We start from the raw sequence: 23067 nt of genomic DNA on the forward strand, positions 1-23067 counted from the left end.
ACTTTCTGTGACTGCCGTGTGCCTGTGTTAGCTGCTTTTGGTGTTTGAACAGTGTCCTAACTTGCCTAATTTTCTCCCTATAAATTAAGTCGATTGTCATTGCATTTTTTTGCTGCGTTGGCTCTAGCCGGGAAGCACCTAGAGCCACAAATTAAACAGGAATTGCTCTACCCTCCCTGTTCCTGTAAGATACCTTCCAGGAGCAGATGGCAGCTGAGAGGATAAATACCTCCAATTTCTTCGGGCCCTGAACATAAAAGAAACTCCACTTTGAAACTGGCTCTAAGGCATCGCTTTACATTGAGAGATATGAGGTAGCATCACGCATTTGGGTTTCTCTGCTATTGAGTATCACAATGCCTGCGATACGTGTGGGGAGCTGTGGGGTTCAGGCACCTAAAGATTTTTAGCTGCCCATCTTTCAGAGGAGCCAGCAGTGACATGCCCTGAGCCGTGCGTGATGTTGACTGTTAAGCAAAAGTCTGAGCCCGTGTCTTTCAAGATGTGCTAGTGCCTCATCCAAGCCTGTCCCAAGTCTTTTTTTTTTTCCTCTTTTTTCTTTTTTTTTTTTTTTTTTTTTTTCCCTACTGAGGATCTACTACATGGACCTTGTCTCCATTTCTCAGTGATTGTAAAACATGTGGTTTGCATGTGTTCAGGTCAATGCGGCTTTTGATTGTAAATGGCAAGTGGTGGGTGATTATTATTTTTAATCAGATATTATACTACTTAACATTTACAAAGTATGGAGAAAATATTTGGTGCTTTTGAGCACCTGTCACCTCCAGGTAAATAATTTAATAGCATGTGAGGAAGCCAGTTAGAGTTAATTAGAAATTGACTGATCTGCTTTGGCACCAAAATGATTGGAAAACATGGTCTGTGCTTTCTGGAATAGGGATTTTGCTCTTCTACACACACACACAAGTGAGGAAATATATTGGTTTATGGTCAACACATAGTATTCCTTTGAGGAAAAAAGCACTTTATAAGCCAGATATGTAACAGCAGTTCAGGCAAGAACAACAGGGATGTGAATCCTTATAGACAAATAGCTGTGCAGTTCCTCAGCTTTATTTCATGGTGATGGGCATGCTGGAAATGTCTAGAAGATTAATAGATTCAAATTCAGTGATCAAAAAATGGGAGCATGTCCAAATGGATCATTATAACAGATTCCCACTCTATCCCACAAGCCAGATTTGAGCCATCTGTAAGCTTCACATTCCTGGTCTAAAATCTTCTGCAGCCATAAAAGACAATAAGTATCAGTAGAAAAAAAAAAAAATCAATTTCTTTGCTTTGCAGCCTAAAAATATAGTGACGGGACTATAGGGAGAGGAAAAACTGCTGATTATCAGGGCTTTTTTCTTTTAAGCAAGTTAAATGAGTAGGTCATATTTAGGAAACTACTTTGTTATTGGAGGTTAAAAGAATATTTCCAGGGAGTAAAGCCAGCATCTCACGCTCAGCTTTGGGGGCTCAGTGACTGCCATCTTTGACGTTCTCCGTCCAAGACCTAGTGTACTCACAGGAAGTTTCTAGAGGACCTGTGCTGATGCTAAGGATAGATAATTTGAGTCTAATATTTTAGCTCCAGAAAGTTGGTGCTAAAAATAAATATTTAGCCTTTCACATGCTTTCCCTTGAGGACTTTCATGGTGTTAAACTGTGTCTAGTCCTTGCACCGCTTTTCTTGATGAGAAGGGATAGGGAAACCTATATAAAGTCCTATTTTCTCCCCCTTTCATTCCAGTGGATGCTAGTAGTTCCAGTCTCTGTGCTCCATAAAGCAAGGGATTACACATTGGTATACATTGATGGCTTCTTGGACCTCAGGACCCACCTGCAAAAAGAGGCAATGTTGGGGGAGGGAGGGTGAGCAGAAATGTGGCTGTGCCCTAGTCTTTCTGCAGCAGCTAGCACTGTTCCAATGGTCACAACAGGGAGCTCATCCAAATACCCTAATCCTACAGTGCTCCCAGGACTGCCCTTGGAGCAATGCCTCTAAGAAAGCTGCCTGTGCTTTCCTAATGTGCTCTACCAGTGGATAGACTACTTAAGATAACCATCTTTTCAGATAGGTATTTATATAGGAAATACTAATTTTTTTGCTTCTCATATTACGAAATTGATGGAAGGCTTGGTTGAACCATGCTGCCTAACTCTATATTGGTATGTAATTATGTCCATGAGGCACAGGTGCCACGGCCACATTCAAAATATTTGCTTTTTGCTGATATTGTTGCCTGGAAGAGGGAGCCTGGTCTTGACAAAGCCTTCTCTGCAAGCAGTGAATCACAAAGCAATGAGCCACAGGAAAGGTTAATCTAAAAACTCAAGGTGTGCAAAAAAGATGACACTAATGTTTATCTCCCTGCCATAGGAACGGTGCCCATAATAGCCATCTGTGGAAAATGGGGATATTCCAGCTTGTGGAAGGCACCACAACAACACTCTGGTGAATTAATCACATGCTGTTTGAGACCTTCACCTCACACATGGGATGCATTTCATGTCTCTCAGATATTCTGCGCTGAAAGCTGTGTGCTGAGATACTGTGGACTTCTTTCTGTGCACAGCAGTCATGAATGTTTCTCATTTATTTTTTAATCACAGGGGAGGATTATTTTCAGAACAACAGGGTCTGAAATTTAAATTTGTGCGGTTTTAAACAGGCTGATGTTTCTGAAGTCTTTTATGCTCTTTGATATTAGGAGATTAGTTTGAGACAAGATCTTTCGATCCTCATAAAGGTTTAATGTTATTTTGTAGCTAAGCTGTTAATAATGGGCTAGAGATTTTATAGATATACGTATATGGTTTCCACTGTGGTTTTAAACTAAAGAGTGATTTCTCATACCCTTCATATCCCCATCCAGATGTTCGAGTCCTATTTCCCTACGTTCCAACATATGGATGCCAAAAAGTTAGGGAAATTTACAGTGTTTCTCAATATAGTTTATATAATATACTGTATTATTGAGCTAGGAGGTAGAAGAGCGAAGACTATTGCCCCAATTCTTCAGCTATTTTCCTCACTAGCAACAGAAAGTACTGAATTCTTAAGCTCTAATGCTGAGAGTTCTCCAAGGGAGCATTATTTTTTCCTCTCCCAGGCCAACTATAACGCAGCTGACTAACACTAAGTCCCTCCTGATTAATTTAATGGTAGCTAAATAAATAGTGCAGAAATAGTGAGACGCCACCAGTTCTTCTCTTGATAACACTGCCTTCCCGATGTGTGTGGTAATCAGCAGCATGCTGTCCAACATATAAAAGTCTCTAAATTAAACAAGCATTTCAGTTTTTCTTTCTGCCTAATAACTTTCATTTTTCTTTTTTTTTTCCAAATCCAGTAATTTCGGTGCTAGACTTTCAGAACTGCCTGTTATTTGCATATCTGAAGAACATGATCTAAAGGATGATAATACAACATGAATATATAGATGGATCTAGAAAAGAAATTTTGGCTTAAAGAAGAGCCAAGAAATGTATGATATTTGCAAAATGTAAGGTAACACTAACTTTAGTGATACTATTCAAATTTAACGCTAAGCACACGCTTTCCTGGATCAGGGTGTCTAACTCAAAATCTTGTAATGTCAGACTAAAGCCTTAGTTCCTTAAAGCTGAAAAATGTCTGTAAACATTTTGCACTAGAAACCATAACTTTGAATTTCCTGACCTTTGAGCTTGTTACATATCACACTTCTCTTCACCCACGTAAAATGCAGAGGAATTTTTGTTTATTTCTTCAAAAAGCGATGGGCAGAACAACCACAGTTCCAACCTCAGTAGCTTAAGTTTTCTGGTTTTCCCTGCATCATCTCCAGTTTGTCTATATCTGAACAAATAGACAAATTGGAGACGATGCTGAGAAAAGCAACAGAAATGATACACAGGTTTAGAAAACATGACCTGGGGGGGAATACTAAGATGATTGAATTTATTTAATTTAGAGAAGACTGAAAAGATTATGCAAAGAGGTTGCAAGTACAGAGAGAATAGGGTGGTTAATTGTTCTTCATGTCAAATAAGGATACAAAAAACATTATGGGCTATTTTGCACCATGGAAGACTGGGAAAAACTTTCTATCAGCTTGCTGATATAGATGAGAAGTCTGTCTCACTGGAGATTTTTAGAAACAGTACAGAAGTGTCTTTCAGGGGTATTCTGGTTTTTGCTTCTGAGGAGAGCTGGATTAAGAGACTGCTGAGAAGCACCAGCCCTACAATTCTGTGATTTCCCAATCACTCTGTCCACAATTCCAGGAAGGAATTCTTTAATCTCTACTTATTCTTTCACCAGGATGTCTATTAGCTAGCCTTTCCATTTCCTCTTAGGAGGAGACAAGTACTCCTTTCTTCTCAAGTGACAAGTGTTTTTGTCCCCATCACAGCTCATTTCTGAATGTAGGGAAAAAAAACCTATCCTAAAAAAGACGGCACTTTCTAATTTTACTCACTCACTGCTGTAATAGTTATTGTTTTAACATGAAATGCCTTCAATATTGTAGAAAAAAATAGGAATCAGATATTTGCTTGTCAACTGCAAACCTCTAATGTTTTTCAAATGCTTTTGAATTAAGCTTGGCAGTGCAGCACTGAAACAAGTATAGTTGGACCCTTTTTCAGGATGTCAAGTGCACAGCTGAAGTGATTGGGGTCGGAGTGGAGATAAAATATTAGGGAGAGTCCAGCTTGCAAGTCCTCTATTCTAATCACCAACCATATTCCTGTAAAGTGGAAAATGTCTCTCTTTTAAAAAAAATTATTTTATTTGAGAAGCAGACCCTGGCCTTTAAAATCCTTACAGCTACTGAGAGTCATTTTTTGCATCATGTATCATGGAAAAAGTCAAGCCCTCATCTGCAAAGTAAATGTTAGCAGCTGGGTTAATTGTGAGGATATAGGGCATCTTTCAAGCTTTATAAGACAGCTATGCTCTTGGAGATACTGTTTTCAAAATGCTCTAATGCTACCTCTTTGAAAGCAGCTTTTGGCTGCAGAGTGCTACTATTTAACAGGTCTACCGTTACTAAAAATTGAGAGGCTGATGCCATTATTAAATTTCATTCTGCACAAAAGCAAACAGTTTATCATAGTCTGTTCACAGCAATTGTAATCCAATTTTTGTTATCTTACATTGTTTAAAAAAAAGAGAGAGAGAGAAAGATACTGTACATCAATCTGATAAAAATGTTTAAATAACTAGTGCTTTTTTGTGATTATGTCGGTTTTATAGTAGCATTATGGAAACACGACAGGGTAACTAAAATCTGATTACGTCTAAGTCCTTGCCCATTATGTGATTATTATGAACCATGACTTCTACTGGCACATTATGAATTACATGGTCATAATACAAGGGATTTCCAATATAATTAACTGAGATTAGCAGCACTAGAGAAATCTGGGAATAATGATACAACTTTGAACAATCAGTTTTACTGTAAATGCTGCTAGCTCTAGCTTCCAGGAAACAGGAGGCTGGTGGATGTAACCCTGACTCACCTGCTGGGGTTTCCTACACCTCCTTTCTCTTCCCTCCCCCTGTGAAATTAATTGCAACCTTGCAGAGTGCCAGGAACTCCCTCTTTTACTCTTTTCCTCTTATATTATTCTGATAAAACTCAAGGCTGGCTAAGATTTTCAAAAACGTCAAAGGTCTTTAGATACCTCCTTTTGGAGGGGCTCAGCCTGAAACTGGAAAGGGCTCTGCTTTTGAAAACATAGAAATATCTGCTTATTGAAGAACAGTTCTGTTTAAGACAGCTCAGGTTTGAGCACTTAAAGGCAGAAAGTAATGAAAATCACAGATTAGTTTCAAAGATCATATCCAAGTTCATATTATTTGTTTAGTATCTCAGGCACGCAAGAAGCCTTTCTTTCCACAAAAAAATAGCTTTTGGACTCTTAGCTGCTGAAGAGAAAGCCAACTGTGTCCAGAGGGGGTTACTCACTACTGGACCTGTCTTTCTCATGCAGAAAGAAAAGGATTTCTACACAGATCTAGTGGCCATCTTCTGGCTTTAGAGAAAAAAGGGAAACAGAGTGCATGATGGAAATGCTGTAGGGAAAACTAGAGATTAAAACAGACCTTTTGTTTAACCAAAAGGTTAAATGTTTCACCCGGTAGTGCATGGATGTCTGGGGTAGAGTGGGAACTCCTCTGATTATTGAGATCTCATTTGTCCCTGATAGAGCTGGGATTAAAAAGAGGAGCATTTTTTTTTTCACTGTATGGGACTTAGATTTCCTCCATACATAAATACAGTTGAAGACAGAGAAAATGACAAAATCACCTGAGATTTTTTGGTTCAGTCCAGTGCCCCCCTCCTTCCGTGATTTATTTATAGCTCTTAATTTTCAGATTTCACATGAAATTGCATCTCAGGATTTTTATTAGACCATACACATCCCAGGTTTGTGCTCCTTGTTCGCTTTGATATTATTACACCCAGTCAGCACAATGACAGCCTTTCATTTACTTTGCTATGGTGATCGTGCTTCTTTAACCCCATACCTCCAGTGCTGTTGAGAACTGCTCCACTGCTGCTGTGTAGTTGTTCTGCCTGTAGCAAGTGCTGGCTTCCTGGAGGGTTGTCTGAAGCTGTTTGTCAATCTGGGGCAAAGCGCTGCCATTAGGTGCACTCAGAGCATCTGCTTTTTCAGAATCACGACATGCTGATCGTGTGCTTGTAGACCCCACAGGCTCAGCAAACTCGAAGGAAATGTCCTCGTCGTCAGTGTAGACCAACTCTTCTTCTATGTCCATTAGGCTTTTCAGAGGAATATGAGACAGAGGTGTCGGGATTAACCGATTGCCAGTCTCTAACATTGTTTCTTCTTTTTTCACAGACAGTTTTGCATCGTTTTCTGATTTCCGTTTACAGCTTGCTCTGTCCACATCATTACTTTCTTTTTCCTTATTTTTCTCTGCCATTTTTATTCCCTTCATTATATTTTCTGCTGCTCCATCCCCAAGGTGGTTTTTGACCTCTTGCAGTGCTTCTGGAATATCATTCCATTTGTTTGCTGCTACGTTTGACTCCTTACTACTACTTAATCTGATAATGCTTATCAGATTTTTTTGGAAGTCAATGTTGCTTTCTGATGCCATAACTTGAGCAACGAAAGAGTCCTAGGAGAAAATGTAGAAAAGTTAAGAGTACTCAAATGTTGCAAAGCCAAAAAAAGCATGCAAATGCTTTCTCCACTGGGCATATTGTAGGCACCGTTATGAGAGAAAACTCTTCAGTAGTTAGTACATAGAATATCAAACTCGCTGTAATCCCTTTCTCTTTCCTGTGTAAAAGTTTAAGGCATCTTAAATATTTTTGACAGCTCTAGATAACAGATGTTTGTATAAAGTAATGCCAGTGTATCAGTTCATTATATCTGCAACAAGAAGGCAAAATCTGGCTTTTAATCAAAAGAAAACCAACCAAAACCCTGTGACCGATCGGCTCGCATTGTATGTTGTTACGGGGTGCAAAAAATCACTGTGGCCTTATTTTTGAGAGCTGGTAAGCACAGTGACTGAGGTCAGAGAGGGGTGTCCAAAACTCAGGCAGAGTGGATGTATTCCAGAGGGGCACAAGCTCCAAGTGGGGTCCCAGCTTCAGCTGCATTTGAGCAAAATTCAGATCTGGCTTTGAGTTTCAAAGTAATTTCTTATTGAACCGTCTGCAAAGGACACAAGTGTTGGTACTAAGAAGCAACCCTCCCCCAATAGTTAACAGCCTAATTCTCAGTTCAGGGAACCGGTAGTGGATTCAAACTGGTACACCAAGGTGCAGAATCAAGTTCATAAGCCTCCTCTCAACACCAGTTCCTGTACAATAGGAAAGGTGACTTGATCTGCATTGTAAACTCATAACTGTGCTCAGATTCAAAGGAAATTGTTGATTTTCATCTGCCCCTGCTGACTTCAGAGTGAAAAGGCGGAAGGCACAGGTAATTTTCTTCACAGTTTTTCCATCAATTATGAAAAGTTTAATTGTAAATAGCTTTAATGATGACCGTCTTTCAGAATGGTTTGTTAAGCATAAGCACTCCGCCTTTAACCTTGTGTTACTGTTTAACAGACCTCCATACTTTAGCAGCAGTTTAATGTACTTAACTACAGGTACAGATTGTACAAAGGAAAGATACATAATAAATGCATTTCTGTTTGGCCAGAAACAGATTTTAAACAATAAGCAACTTGTTGAGTTTTAGTGAGGGCCCTACAGTACACACTACTGCACTTGTAAAAGCTGCCAGAATGTGTCCTGGATGCTGTGGTACAGTGAACCTTTACTGTTTAGGGCAATGGGCATTAGGCAATGGGCAGAAATTTATAGAAAGGGGTAAAGAGAAGAGGCAAAGGCATTTCAGGCTATATGAAAAGCTGATACTGAATTTTAATGTAAATAGGGTTTCAAATCTTTGTCATGTTTTTCCCCCCTTCACTGGCTAAGCCAGATTGCAGCCAGGACAGTCACCAGCCCTGAAGCAGGGAACTTGTTGATTTTGACATTTGTTCACAACGTCTAGGCTGAAAACTTTACTGTAGTAGAACTGCCTGTGGAGAAACTTATTCCTCCTTCCACGACTGCAAGAGAAGGAGCGAGAGGTGAGGGGATAATTGTGTGATTTAAGGTAATTTCAGCAGAATTTTTTCAGCAATGTGCTGAGCTATCACAACTCCTACTGAGTTCAATGGGGATGGAAAACCACTGGCCCTTCGCAGATAGTGCTCCACACTTGTGAGAATAGAGCTCAAAGGAATCATATTTATAGCAAGCTATTTTGAATGGCAGCAGTAAAGCAGCTGGAAAAGGCTAATGTACTTGCATCTGGCAGCAATTTTACCTGTTTGTGAGACATTCAATCCATTTTTAAAACAAACCATAGCATAGTCTAAAGACTGGAAGCTGTGATTTTCAGTGCTGGCTTCAGCACTAGGTAATTTAGGAAATTATGATTTATCTTCACTGTGCAGTGGAGCAGAGACACTCCAGCCAGCCCCAGCACCAGCTGGGGGGATAAGCCTGATAATCTTGGTGCCATGTCATGCCAACATAACTGTCACATATGGGACCTGTGATGGACCTCCATGTGGCCCTGCAGTATATGGCTATCCCAGGTTCTGGAGGGGGAACACAGGACTTTCACAGCCTCTTGGGTGGGCTGTTCACTGAAGTTCCTATAGAACTCTAGAAAATGAGATTTAAGTGTCTACATCAGATACAAGTTTGCAGGAATTTTCCTCTGAGCAGCCTTATAGTACCAAGGAGCCCTCAAGGAAAATGAATGGACTCTTCTCCTCACCAGAAAGCTTACAAAGGCAAAGCACTATATCTGATGGGGGGTTGATATCAGCGTGAATGGGAAATTGGCTGGACCAAACTGTTTGACGTGAGACTGTCTTAAGAAGTTTAAAATAATTTACCATGGAATAAAAAAAAGCAGAGCACAAACTGTGAAATACAGACCAATAATCCTTTAATCGCTTATGGACGTTTTTCCAGTGGACCAGGACCTGAAATGAACTTTGCTGTATCAAGTGGATTTATACTGCTTCTATTGTATTTTTAGGTATTCAAGCTGATTAACATGACTTTGGGTTGTGCAATGGAAGCATGTTATATCTCAGGCAGACTCACTTTAATCACTGCCTCAATAAAAAAACACTTCCAGGGAAAAGCTTTTAGAAAATCATTATCTTTGTCAGTTAAGTATTTTCCTGAGACTTTGGTTAAAATGTCTGTTTTTTATTTTGGAAGCATTTACTGTAAAATGCTTCTAATGAATCACTATGTAGGGGAATATAGATAGACAATTTAGTGCTATAGTCAGAAGGAAACTACTCTGAATTTGTGAGTTCTTAGGAATGATCTTCCTGATCAGTCATGAGCAAGTTCAGCTTTCTGCATATTTGAGGGTTAATCTTCGCCAAGAGACCTCTGTCCATGGCACTGCCAGCCACTACAGCTAAGTATTTTGTTGGGTATATTGGTAAGGAAATCACATCTCTTCAAATGGAGAGGCTTACATGAAAAAAATATAAATGCAAAAGGAACATAAGATCGTTTATCTTTTAAAATCTTCCGGTTTTGTCTGTTGATTTCCCAATATATCTAAGAAAACCTTCTTGGGGAGAGTGGCCTGCCTACTAGATAATGTAAACTTCCTTATGTGCATGATCTTATGAACCCTATTACTTATGCTTTTTGTTCTGTATCTAGTTTGATTCTGCTTTCAACACCTTCTCCTATTATCTCACATCAGATTAGAGAAGAACCTGCTGATAAATCACACTGGCACTTCAGCTGGCACCTAGTATTTAAATTCTTTGCCAGTTCTTTGATGAGCCCTTTTTTCTTCAGAATTTAAACTTTGATTTCAGCCAAAAAAGCTTTTGCCCTTACAGTTGTGAAGTAAAACCTTTCTAAACACCAAAGACTGCAGTGCTATCTTCCTGAATCTGCGTATAGCAAGGCAGAACCACTGGGCTACATTCAGCATTGATTTAAGCGGAGGGACAGGAGAGAAGAATTTCTTCTAGTAGTTCTCAGAGGGGATTAAGCTGCCTTGGAACTGAACCATTACATTGCCATTACCACCTCTTTGGGACATGAATTATGTGGGGCTGTGTTTCAGAAAAATTTCTGTTTCCCAATTTTGGTAAAATCTTTCAGCAGACAGCACAAGTCACTGTTTCTGAGGATCACAATTGTCTTTTATGGCAGAGGCTGTGGAGAAAGAAGAAAATTCAAGGAGAGATTCCCCAGTGTTGGCCTGCTGGATCATACACTTTGATGGTTTGGAGGTCTAGGGGGATGGTATGGCAGCTAGGAAGCAGAAAAAGGACTTGATAATTGTTTCTTACTCTGAACCAGGTTCCTTACACTGACCGTTAGACAGCAGTCCAAGTGGACCCATGCTCTGACATTGAATGAACGCCTTGCTAAAACTCAGAGACAAATTAGGCAACAGATCTGGAGACAGCAATAATTCTCCCTCCCCCACCCTGATCAGAACTGGAAGAGATTTCTGTTGTCGCTGTTTTGTTTTATTTTCACTTCCTCTGCAGCATAAGGTACAAGCTGCCTTGTTCAGAATGGTGTGGCTGTACCTCATCTGCTGTCCCAGAAGCTCTAGTCATTAGTGGTCCATCTGTATTTTGTGCTCTCTGCTGTGAATGTTCAATGCTGCACGGTTTCTAGAGGATAACGTCACAATATTTTTCAGCCAGAGCATGACTGTATCGGCAACACGCATGCATTTTGTGCACAGATACCCCATCTGTCTTTCAGTGAGCTCACTTGTGTACCGGCAACCATATAGTTGTGTTAGCCTGATACCCCATCCAGGCTAACTCACCCTGCTAGAAGATATATTAATACGGCAGTTGTCATTATATCTACTATTTAGACAGTGATGGGACTTTTCCAGAAAGTTATAGGAACCAAACTCTTTCATCTATAATAGTCTTTTTCTCCTAGAAGGCCATTTGAAATCACAAGGCAGTCATCTGCTACGGTTCATTTCAGTGCAAATGTTGGAACAGGTGAAACTGCATCCAAAACTATAGAGCAAATATAAGAAAATTATACCACTGGTACTTGTACAAGTGTTATCCCACTTCTTCAATGTCCTCTAGTACAGACAGAGAAATATAGTACTATAACAAAACACATCCAAAGCCCCACAACAGTTAGGTCATTAGCTGCCCTCCTCTATAATAATTTCACTTATACTGAATTCCAGATATCCTGATCCATCTCTAAGGTGAGGATGCTCCAGTTTTTTCACTTAAAAATGAAGCAAGATTTATCTGTATTAGATTTACAGACAGACTTTCTGAATGAGCATGTGCACCGGCAACAGCTATACTGAGATCTGAACTGGAGATTTTTCCAGTCCATCTTTCAGCGGGATGACTTTTTAAGCACTTCCTTTACTGCTGAATACCACAAAGGCTCAGACAATCTATTGATGACGAAGGTCAGCACCTTCTTAGCAGCCCATAAAGTGAGTCTCTCACAATGAGGTTTCAGACTTTTTAAGATTCTAGCCATTTCTTTAGGCAATGAAGCAACCTAGTTCTTTCATCTTGCTATTTTTATTGTTTGAAAGCCTGAGTCACATCTGATCTTTTTTATTTTTAGTTTTCTTTTAGGAAAAAAACCAACCCCTTAATGTATCTTTTTTTTGTTCGGTACTCTTATTTCTTTGGGAGAGACATAAGTGATGGCTCATTCAGTGCAAAATCAGAACTCCTTACATTTTTCTTGCTGTGATAAGGGCACACTTGCCATTATCACAGCTGCATTGTCCACATTGCTGCAGTAAAGGTTTTGTCAGCACTTCCGCTCTAAACACTATTTTCGCTCACTGTATTTAACCTGCTTATAAAAATAATAATAATAAATTGGGCTCTGGGCTGAAATTTGGCAAGGTTAATCATGTTTTTTTCATAGTATGCAAGGATTTAACCGTATTATCCTAATTGCTCTTTGAGGCTGAAACTCACATATTAATTGTTTATGTGGTGCTGAGTACAACAAAGCACTAATCTCATTAGGCATAGACATAAGAGAAATATTAAACTGTATTAGTAATTACTGTTCACAGCTATCAGATAGCTAGTTCACTAGGCACTGTTATGCAAAGACAGTAACCTTAGGCTTACTGTTGTTTACAGTAACACAACTCCAATTCCTTCTATTACTCACAAAGGCTTATGGAAGTTAACTAAAGTTGAAAATAAATCTGAGAGAAGCAGAATGTAAGAAACAAATCCTGGTTAAAACACTTAACACGTCTTTAAGGATAATGTGCAAAAAGAAATAGGAAATACAATTAAAATAATCAAGAGATGTTTTTACAAGGTATGTTAATAATGTGGTTGTCATTGCCTTCTTGAACAGTGCTTAAATGCAGAAAGGAAAGGATGGCATGAAGATCACTGTCGTGTCCAGGAATCCAGGAGTCTTCTATGAAATAGTTGGGCATTGATTGGGCAAAAAAAGAAAATAGATCAATCCCTATTCCTGCCAACTTTGGATAGTCTTGAATAGTAATGGGATCTGCTTCCTCTCCCTCCTGAATCTTTTCCCTTCTTCACCCTATGTTTTGTCTGTCTTATCTTTCGTGCTTGCCTTTCTTGCAGTAAAGATATAGACAGCCACGGTCCTGTAGAGCTAGCTTGAGTGATTTAAGCGGCTGCTTCTCCCAGCTGGTCAATACTACCCTTCTCTTTTACTGCTGCAAGTCCTAGTGCATTTCTGTGAAAATTAAAACAGCTTAGGGTAAACAGATTCACAGAAGGATCTGGGTTCTGAGCTAATCCATTTCATTAGGCACTGAAGCAGGCTGGAAATAGATACCGTGAGCTAGGAGAACCCAATATGTCAGCCATGGGAGAGGGGAGAAAGAGAGGGGGATAGGCAGAACTGGGAAATTTCTGCTGTTTCTGTCTTCTCCAGTGAAAGCCCATCATACGTATTTATTTGGTTTGTTGGCTTAGCCAAGACTGCATGCTTTGGCACATGGCTGCCAATCTATAACCAGCATTAAGGTAATTTTTTTAAGCTTTAAGGCAGCATCTTAAAAGTTTATAGTAATCACTGAAATGGGTGAGCCAATCTCACAAGACAGCTAAAACAAAGCTCTTAATATTTTCCATTTCTTTGGGGCTTCTTCCCCTCTATGTATTCTTTAAAGTATTATTTTAAAACTTTATATTATTGAGTATCACAGCAAAAGTTAACTGCTAACAATTTAACACAAAATTAGGCACCTCAATTAACTATTTATTGCTGTAGAGATGCACAAGGATCTTATTAACAAGTTGTTTGAATAAAATTGGAGCTGTAAAAGGACAGTAGGCTAACAACTACAATTGTAATTCAAAATCAAGAAGGAACCAGAATCTCCCCGGCAGCATTTCTCAGGACAGTGAGGCAAAGCAAATACAGAAAAGAAGCATCAGTGATCACAACCTGGAAGAAGGAAAAGGAAGATTCAGTACATAGTGAGGGATCAGGGTATGTGGTTGGTAACTAATGTGACTAAGGAAAAATGAAGAGGGAGAAATTGAGGATGTTTTCTGCATATGTTTTTTAGGCACTGTGTAGCTGTCTTCCTTACACTCGCTTCTAGTGAAATACTTCCTCTAAAAGTGTGGGAGAAAAATACTGAGAGTCAAAAGAGACAGCAGGGAAAGCATTTCAGCTCTGCGTAGTGATGTCATCCTATTAGTACAAAGCCCTGCATTGTCAATTAGGAAAAAAAGGTCAACGCTGTGTCTGACGGGGATGTGAAGCCTGGCTAGCCTTCCTCGATTGGATTCAGCAGCTCAACACTGCGGGAGCAGAGCAGTTCATTTTCATAGCTAAAGGGCCTCTGAGAGGAAAGAGGAAGAGAAAACAAATTTTAAAATGGTAAAGGTTTCTACAGCAGGCTCCTGAAAAGTGGAGTTCTGAGAATAAATAATTCCTCTGTCTGAGGAATAAGGATATGTGTGTGTGCCTAAGGAATAAACAGACCAGTGAGCTTAGGGTAATCGCTAAATGAAAAGGAACGCAAAGATTGGTCCTACAACTGAGACGTTATGCTGAAAAAGCTTGAGATGATTTTTTTTTTTGGTATTGCAATATTTCCTAATTCTGTTGGGAAGACAAGAAAGCAATTTCTGAAGAGATTACAAAGCAAACGTCCAAGTGTCCCACTTGCTTTCATTCTGAGGGAGATGAAGAACTATTGATTTTCTGAAAAGATTGCTGTGAAATGGTGGGAGCTGAGTACTTCTAAAGAACGAGTGCAGAGGGGCAAAGTTTGGTTTAGGAGGGTTGCTGCAGACTGCGCTGCAGGCTTGATTAGATCTGCCAACATGCTATTAAGAGGTCTGCATCTCAGAACTGCTCTGGGCAGCCCTGCTTCCAGGATGAGGCAGGAATTCAATGAGAGCTCATGGTACAGAGAAAGCTCTCCTTCACTTCACAAAATAATCACATTCCTATGGGACCAGGCCCTAGGAAAGCCCAAACCTAAAGGTTAGCAGACCTATAACGACTTCCATTACCTATTGTGTGGTACACAAAACATATCAGCCATCAGATCCACAGCAAAGAAAGTGCCTGACACCTTGCATGGCACTGAGATCAAGCACGTAGCAAGAGAGATGTGGCTGAGGATACAGATCCTTGTCTTGCTCTAGCTATACCAGACAAACAGGTTACTGTGATCGAACCCAGTCCTAGTTGCTGGTCACCACCCCGGGATGGGTGTCCCCTTACAGTCCCCTCAGTTCTGCTCATTAACTTGTGTTAATTGAAAAGAGATGTGTTAGATGAGAGTTACCATTTTAGCTGTTGGTGTTTCAGTTCACCAAATGCAAAACTCCACCGCTACCTCTTGAGATGTTTTATGTAGTAAAACATTAGCTGCAACATCCAAGCTCCTAACTAGGACCACCCCATTTGAACAAAAACAACTTTGGTAGCGATCCTTCCTTTCATTACACTATGTAACTAGAATGAAGCTGGGGCGTACAGAAACTTGGCAAATCAGTGCTAGAGCTTCATAAGTCACTAATTTTATTGGACACTTAGTAAAAAATCTAATATCTTTCTTTGTGTGCCTAATTCTTTGCTCTAGTAATAACACAAAAAACCTCCCCAAATCAAAGTCAATCAAAAGGAGCAACAGGGAGAAAGGGAAGGCATGAGAATGATAAGAACAAGAAAAGGAAGTCAGCAAGTAGGGCTCTGAGAAACTAAGAAAAGGATTAAAAAGGCCATCGTATCAAGATGCAAACTGAATTTTAGTGGACTGAAGGTCTGTTTTCCTTCTGAATGTCCTTCCATATTGCTCCACTTCCCCATAGGGGGAATCTCCCTACATAGATGTCATTAACTGGAATTCCTTTTTCTCATCTTTTATTGTTGTGGCTTTTATTTCGTTGGTGCTGTTCTTTATGACCATTGTATCTGATTTCCAATGTAAGAGCAATAAATGGAAGAAAAAGAGTAAAAACAGTAGAGTACAGTGCAGGGTGAGGGAACGAGGGAGCAGACAGCGGGTGCTGGCAAATCTCTCCCACTCTTCTCGTAATAAGGATGCTCTTGCAGCAGGGGTCCGTGGAGACGACAGCCTAAATGAGAAATGGGAAGTCTTAAAGACTTTGTCCAGATCTTCCACTGGTATAAATTAACACTGATCTGTCCCAAAGATTTTAGCAAGTCTGGAAAGATGGAAGCTGATGAACCTTTTGACCACAAATGGGTTCCTATGATCAGAAATTCATCTCTGCAAAGAAGACCATGCAAACAATATACCTCTATACCTCAGCAAACAAAAGTTCTCTTTTGCCAAGTTAGCTACCAAATTGCTATGACCCCAGCAGTACAATTTGTCTTGAAGCTTCTGCTCAAGTGACCCTTAAAGGCAGTATTGAAATTCTTCTGCTTGGGTTATGGAGGCTAATAAAGAGTCTGATAACTGGTGGGAGGGCACTGAAGCATTCATGCATATGCAATCATATGCACGTCTGTAACCTAAGATATTTCTGATGCCATGAAAAGAAATGCAGAACTACTGGTGCTTAATTCTCTCAAACTTTCAGAGCTGTTTCTAGACTCAGGTATCCCTGCAGTGAGTGATGGTTAAACAGGATGTTTATAAAAAACCAAACCAGACCAAAGAAGGTGGAGAGGTTTGTTTCCAAACCAACAAGGCTTTTTATTTACCTGCAATGAGCTGTCTTAACAATTACTGTTCACTGAAGGTAAGGGCTAACCTGAAACCTAGAGCTGGCTTTATTGAGTGGATTATATATACAGCAGTGAAAACTCCAGGGTACACAGGAGCAAAAAGAGGGAGAAACTTTTCTGGTGGTAGTAAGACCTGTTGAAATAGGCAAAGCATCATCATCAGGGACTAATCTGTCTTAGAGTCTGCTTGATTAAAAATAAGAGACAATAATTTTCTTATGGCTCCATAATTCAATTGAATAACTCAGTTTGTTATCTAATACTACTTTGTCATACAGAATGATCTGTATGTTGAAAGCCCTGTTCAGGCATAAACTAATTAATTTTCATGGCAGGACCACTTCTGTGAAGTGCTGTGCTTCTCCAATGTAAGAGAAATCGAGGAAGCACAATAACTCATAGGGTGAGGCTGAATTTCCCATTAGATATGTAATTAAATATTATGAGTCCCACTGGGGCTCTTTTTAAGCAGAGATATTAAATGAGTTAGCCATAGCTGTGCATCGGTCCCTCCTTTGCTCCTGATTCAGAGCACAATGGTGGCAGCTATCACTGACCCATCCTCTAGACTCCTTCATACCACCACTACAGTTGCCTTACATTAATGGTATACCTCCAAGGGATTTCATCTTGGATACAGTATTTCTGCAGTAATGCTAGACAGAATGAGGCAAAATTCAGGGGTCAGAATATATGATAAAGCATTTGGATAGTTTATCTATCCACCTCCTTATTTCACTAGCTGCTTTAGCAACTACTCACGTTATGCTTATTCCATTCCTCACAGTGTGGAATAATGAACTTTAAATATTCCTTGACAAAAAAAGCCTGGGAGGAAGGAAAAAGAGAAAGGCGGAAAGATAAAAAACTTATGTGACACCAGGTGAAGCACATGTCAGTAATTCAGGGATTATAGTAATTAAAAAGATATTTTAATACTTTCCAAAGTCATCATTACAAACCTAAAAAATTTAGAGTTAGGGTTTCTGGAGGTTTTTTATCCCATGTATTACAACTGTGCATTCCACCCTAATTGCTTTGTAATTTGACATGCAATGGTTTAATAGTGGCAGCTGAAGCAAATCCAGTAACAACTGAGAGCTAAAGCATGCACAGATGAGAGCTCCTGACAGGCAGAGCTTCAATTCAGCAACTTTGTACAGGCAATAGAGCTGTAACATAAAAGTTATCAGGAAAGAAAAGGTTGTGAAAAAGGACTGGCTGAAATAGCTCAGATTAACATTCAAGGCAGTTCTTTGACAGCTTTTAGTTTCTTAGTATGGCTTCTGGTTTTAATTTCTTCTTTTAGCTTGGTGTCTTCATTTTTCAGGGAAGAAATTGCCTTTTGTGCAATTATTTTAATCTGTGAATGTTTACTACCTCTGCTGCATTATTTTTGTCAATATGAATTTTAACCTTGAAGTGCTACAAGAACAGTAGGGAAATTTTTCTTCTTTCCCTTGATGAACAGAAAGGTATATGGCACGATTTCTATAGGTACAAATTTCCCATTCAGGATGTGCGAGCCAACCTGGTCTTTGACACGCTTATATGCAGAGACACAAATTTTTAAGAGCAGTGACAGCCAAGAGAAATCTAGTGGCAGTTGTGAGCCACTGAAAAAACAACAAAAAGTCTGATCCAGCAGTTGATTCTAACACGTTTTTGTTCATTTCATTAAATGTGTGGTTGGTTCTTGCCTTTATTTCCTATAAACTACACTGGGACTGGAGCCAATGCTGTCACAGACTAATGCTGATTCTGTAGTCCATGCTTTTGTAACCTTTAAGTTATACTACTCTAATGTTTTATTTTATGACCTTCCTGAGAAAATTGTGCAAAGCTCCAATGGATGCAAGATATTGCAACCTGAATATTAACTTGTAATAAGGTGACCAAACATGTTACATCAGTTGAAAGAGAACTCTATCGGTTCCTTTTACCCGGTTGATTTTGCCAGGAGTAACTTGTACTGTTTGGCATGGCTGCACCTGGAATGCAAACATCATGTTACAAACTTTGCCATTAGTAGAGATCTTCCAAGGTGTTCTCTTAGCTCTGAAATTCAGATTTAAGGAGGAGCAGGGGTTTTACAATTGGTTTTGTGTCCTGAGTACAGGTCACTTTTGGCCAGTAACCGAATCTATTGAATTAACAGGCTATTGTACATTCAGGTCTGGGAGGTAAATGATAATGCTTTGCTTCTTTGTATCATCTGTTATTGTAAATGTCCCTGGGAACTATTCTTCTGAAGGTCTTACGAAGTGGCTATGAAAGACTGAGTGGTCTGACTTATTCATGTTGGGTTTATACAAGTTATGTGTAAAGCTTTTTCAAAATTATTTGAAATTGTTTTTACCCAATATCAGCCTGTCCATGAAAGAACCAAAAAGAACCAAGGTGTCAGTTATCTTCCCCAGGCTTGAGGGTTAGGAAATAGCATGAGGATGGTGGCAAATCCCTTTGGGATTACCAAGATCTGGGTTTACCCAGTGCCCAGCACTCTGCTGCTGCAATTCATTCCTGTCACCCTCTGTATGTCATGAGAAAGGAAGCATAAGGGTGGGTGCTGAGCTTGCACCTTCCTCCAAACCTGCCTGTAAGCCACATGACAGACAAACATTTCGAGGTGGCAGCCCATGAGTTCATCAGCTCCTGCCCAGGGGCATAAATGTCTTTTTCGATACCAGAAGCACGAAGATGCTCTTGTACACCTGTATACCTAACAGTGAAGTATCTTTCCTCCTTTTTGATGCTGTGTTTTCTTCTTGACTGTTACTGTCTTAATGTTGACCAACCCTGAACTGTTCATTTTGAAAAAACAGCATTTGCTGCTGTCAGAGTGACTCTGGTTTGCAGAAGACAGTAAATTGCAGGTTTTTCATTTGTGAGGCTAAGTAAAGATGTTAAAGTTTTAGCCCTCAGTTATTCCCAGCAAGGCATCATTTCAGAGGATGCTGGAATTAAACTAATAAATAAGTAGGGGAAAAAAAACCCACAACAGAAAGCTAAAGCCAGAGACTTTGAGCAGGGCCTGCTTTGCATCCTGGCTTCCATGAATTCTTGCTGCAGCTGCTCTTGCAGCTGCATTATTTTCAACATCAATCTGAGTGATGCTATGTAATAGCCTCGTTACAGAGGGACTAAAGAGCTAACAGAATCCTAAAATCTTCAGACTTTTTATAAAATTTACATTCTGAAATACCATATTTAAGCTATTTTTCAATGTTTGAATTTAAATGGGCACAATTAGAGTTGATTTTTATTTTGTTTTTCAACTGGTAGTTATTACATTGAGCAAGTGTTCCTCGTGGTCATGGTCCTGCAAACACACACATGCAGCATCTTAATTTTATAGGAGTGAGTAGTCTCGCAGAGTCACATAACATTAGACATGCAAACAAGCAGTTACAGAGCTGGAGCTTATATTTATAATGAAGAAGGGTGGAACGCAACAAAACATTTTACATTGAATTTTCTGCATATTCTTTCAAAACAGCAATGATACGCGGAGTTTCCTCATTGTTGGCCTTAATTATCATTTCAATCAGTTGGTTAAAGCCCCAATGACTTTGCCAGAGCAAAGATAAACCAATGTAAAACACTGTAAATGTAAAACAATGTAAAGGACTCACTTTTACATGTGTCCAGAGGTTGCCCATGAAAGTTTGTCAGTGGTCACATTTGAATAGTATTGCCACGGTATTTCATCTATATTTCCTAAATAGTTTTGCCAGCTTAGGTAGGGATATCCTGGCAATACCACCAATTTGCACAGATATAACTAATGACCTTTTAAGGAGTAGGCACCATAAAGGGAATGTATCTAATAAAATACTTCATTTATTGATTCTAATGTAATGCATTACAGTGTTATAATTCCTGAAAACAGTGCAAGCACAGAATGAGCAGCATGGCCACCTTGAAATACAACAGACCTCATCTTATTTAGCAGGCTGCTTGCAACTCAGCTTCTAGAAGGTATGCAATTAGATGACAATCTCAATGTTATTTTGAAATAATTTCTCTAGCCCTCATAGTTGCAGGAAAAAGCTTGGAAATATAACTGAAGTATCATGTAAAGGCTCAGGAAATAAAAGGAAAGAAATCAAAGAATGTATTTATATTAAAAGAATATCATTTTTATCTAGTTAGATGTTCCTGGTTGCCTGCCTGAGAATATTTAATGTTTAAGGTTAGCAATATTGAATGACAGAGGGAGGTTTTTATTGTTTAGGTACTGTAATAAGAGCAACTCTGTTTGTTTTTCATTCTAATTATACTTTACATGCATCTTTCTGGTAAGCGTGGGCAGATCATGTGATTTCTGTGCCTCATGGAGCTAATAAGACTTCACTTCTTTTCGTGCTGCGTGGATCAACTTACTAATATTTGTGAAACACAAAGGAATTAGAATGATGAACGTCCTATAAATAAATAAATGTATCTCCATTCATTAGCTCAGGAAAGTTCTGTTTTGTTTCAAGAAGTGATTACTGAAAATGCTTTACCATGTATTTTATCAGCAAACAAGATGACATTAAGTGGCAATATGTTAAAATTAGTTGCCTTCCATTCTTTCAACTTTACTGGAAAAAAGTTACATTTTCTTTTCAGATTGTATTTCCCCAAGTATAAAACAGATGCATTTGTATAAATAGATTTGGAACATATTATTAAATTAAATGAAGAAAAGGAAACATAATGAAATAAAATCCAAGTATTTAAAAAAAAAAAAATTCTTTTCACAGGCCTGGAGTAGAAATCTAATGTTCCTTCTCTACTTTATCCCAGTATGAGGATGACAGGTATTCTATCATCATCCAAAGTACCATCTGAGATGCCACTTCTGATCTGAACAAGAATGGGTGTCCATTCATGGAGAACCAGTTTCAAAATCCAGTTAAATGTATTAAATCTAAATTTCTACATTGAGCACATTGTTTGTGCTTAGTACATTTATTACTATTACTATTATATTACTATTACTATTTATTACATATATTACTATTATAACAATAAAATTAAATGGTGCCACATGAGATCAGGTTCCTATTATACTTCTACATATTCATTGCAAAAGATGCTTTTAAATAGACCAAGCAGAGGAAGGAAGTATCCTTTGTGGTAAAATGGGGTGCAGAAGTGAGGCACAGAGAAATAAATCCTACTCAGAGACATATAGGAGACCCACGGCAGATCATCTTCTCACTTTTAGGGTTCCTGCATTTGCCTTCTCTAAGTCCCATTTAAAAATGGTACTGAGCCAGCTCAGCACAACTGTACTCGCCTCGAGGTCTCTTGAGGGACATCCTCGTTGGGGAACTGCTTGGGAAGTGAAGCACTGGCTCAGTCCAAGCTCTTGAGCTTGCTGGAGTGCACGAGTACGAGCACACTAGAGGATTGCATGGCTGTCCCTGATGCAGTCAGTCCTAAATGCTTTACAGCATGCCCCAGCTTAGTAATTCCAGCTCAGCTCTTCCTTACCTCCTTGTGAATACTTTCTGTCCAATGTTTTGAAAACGGAAGAATTTGAACCTGCTGGAAGGTGTCTCGCTTATATATAATGGGAAATCTATATCCCCACAACCTGACTTCTACCACTTGCATCTCAGACTATTGAGTGTAAACAGAGGTTTCTTCCCACCTTGGACCACTGGAAGAGGTATATCCATGCTCATCAGGACCTGAGCTCCACTGATGTACATGATGAAAAAAAAAAGTTCTAAAATAGGTTTAGAAAAGGGTTTTAAGTAAGGTACTTATTCATTTGTCAAGAGACTAAATTGCTGAACACACTTAAATCAGAGCAACTTGTTAACCTTACTTTCTAAAAAAATTCTGCAAATGCATTTAAAAAATGCAGTAAAATATGAAGTCTCTGCTGCTTCTAACCCAGACAAATAAAATTTGTAACTGCAGGCCACAAAACAGAGCTGATGGAGAAAGACGCGCTGGAGTTATGTTCACAACTTGGAACATTGCAAGGATTCAACAAGCATTTCAGAACAGAGTAGAAAATGGTATAAACTTCACAGACAATAGTCCCATCCTCTTAGGTGCCAAGGACTAAAGAATCCCATGACCAGAGGGAGACAAGTGAATAAGAAACACAAAACAAAATCAGCACAATTAATCAAGTAACTAAGAAACAAAATCTCAAAACAGAACAAATGTGCCACATTGCTAAAAAATGTTGTTTTGCAGATAAATGGATAAATTTACTTTCAAGCCAGGCTTCCTCCCCCCCCCCCCCCCCCCCCCCCCCCCCCTTTTCTCCCTTTCCCCTTCTTCT

General features: G+C 39.2%; 1 protein-coding gene across 1 annotated transcript in view; it reads right to left on the bottom strand.

The window, feature by feature from the left end:
• Window positions 1-23067, bottom strand: part of SPATA16 (spermatogenesis associated 16) — a 103609-nt gene that overhangs the window by 74012 nt on the left and 6530 nt on the right. Inside the window, 1 exon segment of the mRNA XM_019474306.1 lies at window positions 6530-7147. Coding sequence (XP_019329851.1) covers window positions 6530-7147 — 618 coding nt within the window.

Source organism: Aptenodytes forsteri, unplaced genomic scaffold (assembly GCF_000699145.1).
Source record: "Aptenodytes forsteri isolate BGI_AS27 unplaced genomic scaffold, ASM69914v1 Scaffold72, whole genome shotgun sequence".
Classification (NCBI taxonomy): domain Eukaryota; kingdom Metazoa; phylum Chordata; class Aves; order Sphenisciformes; family Spheniscidae; genus Aptenodytes; species Aptenodytes forsteri.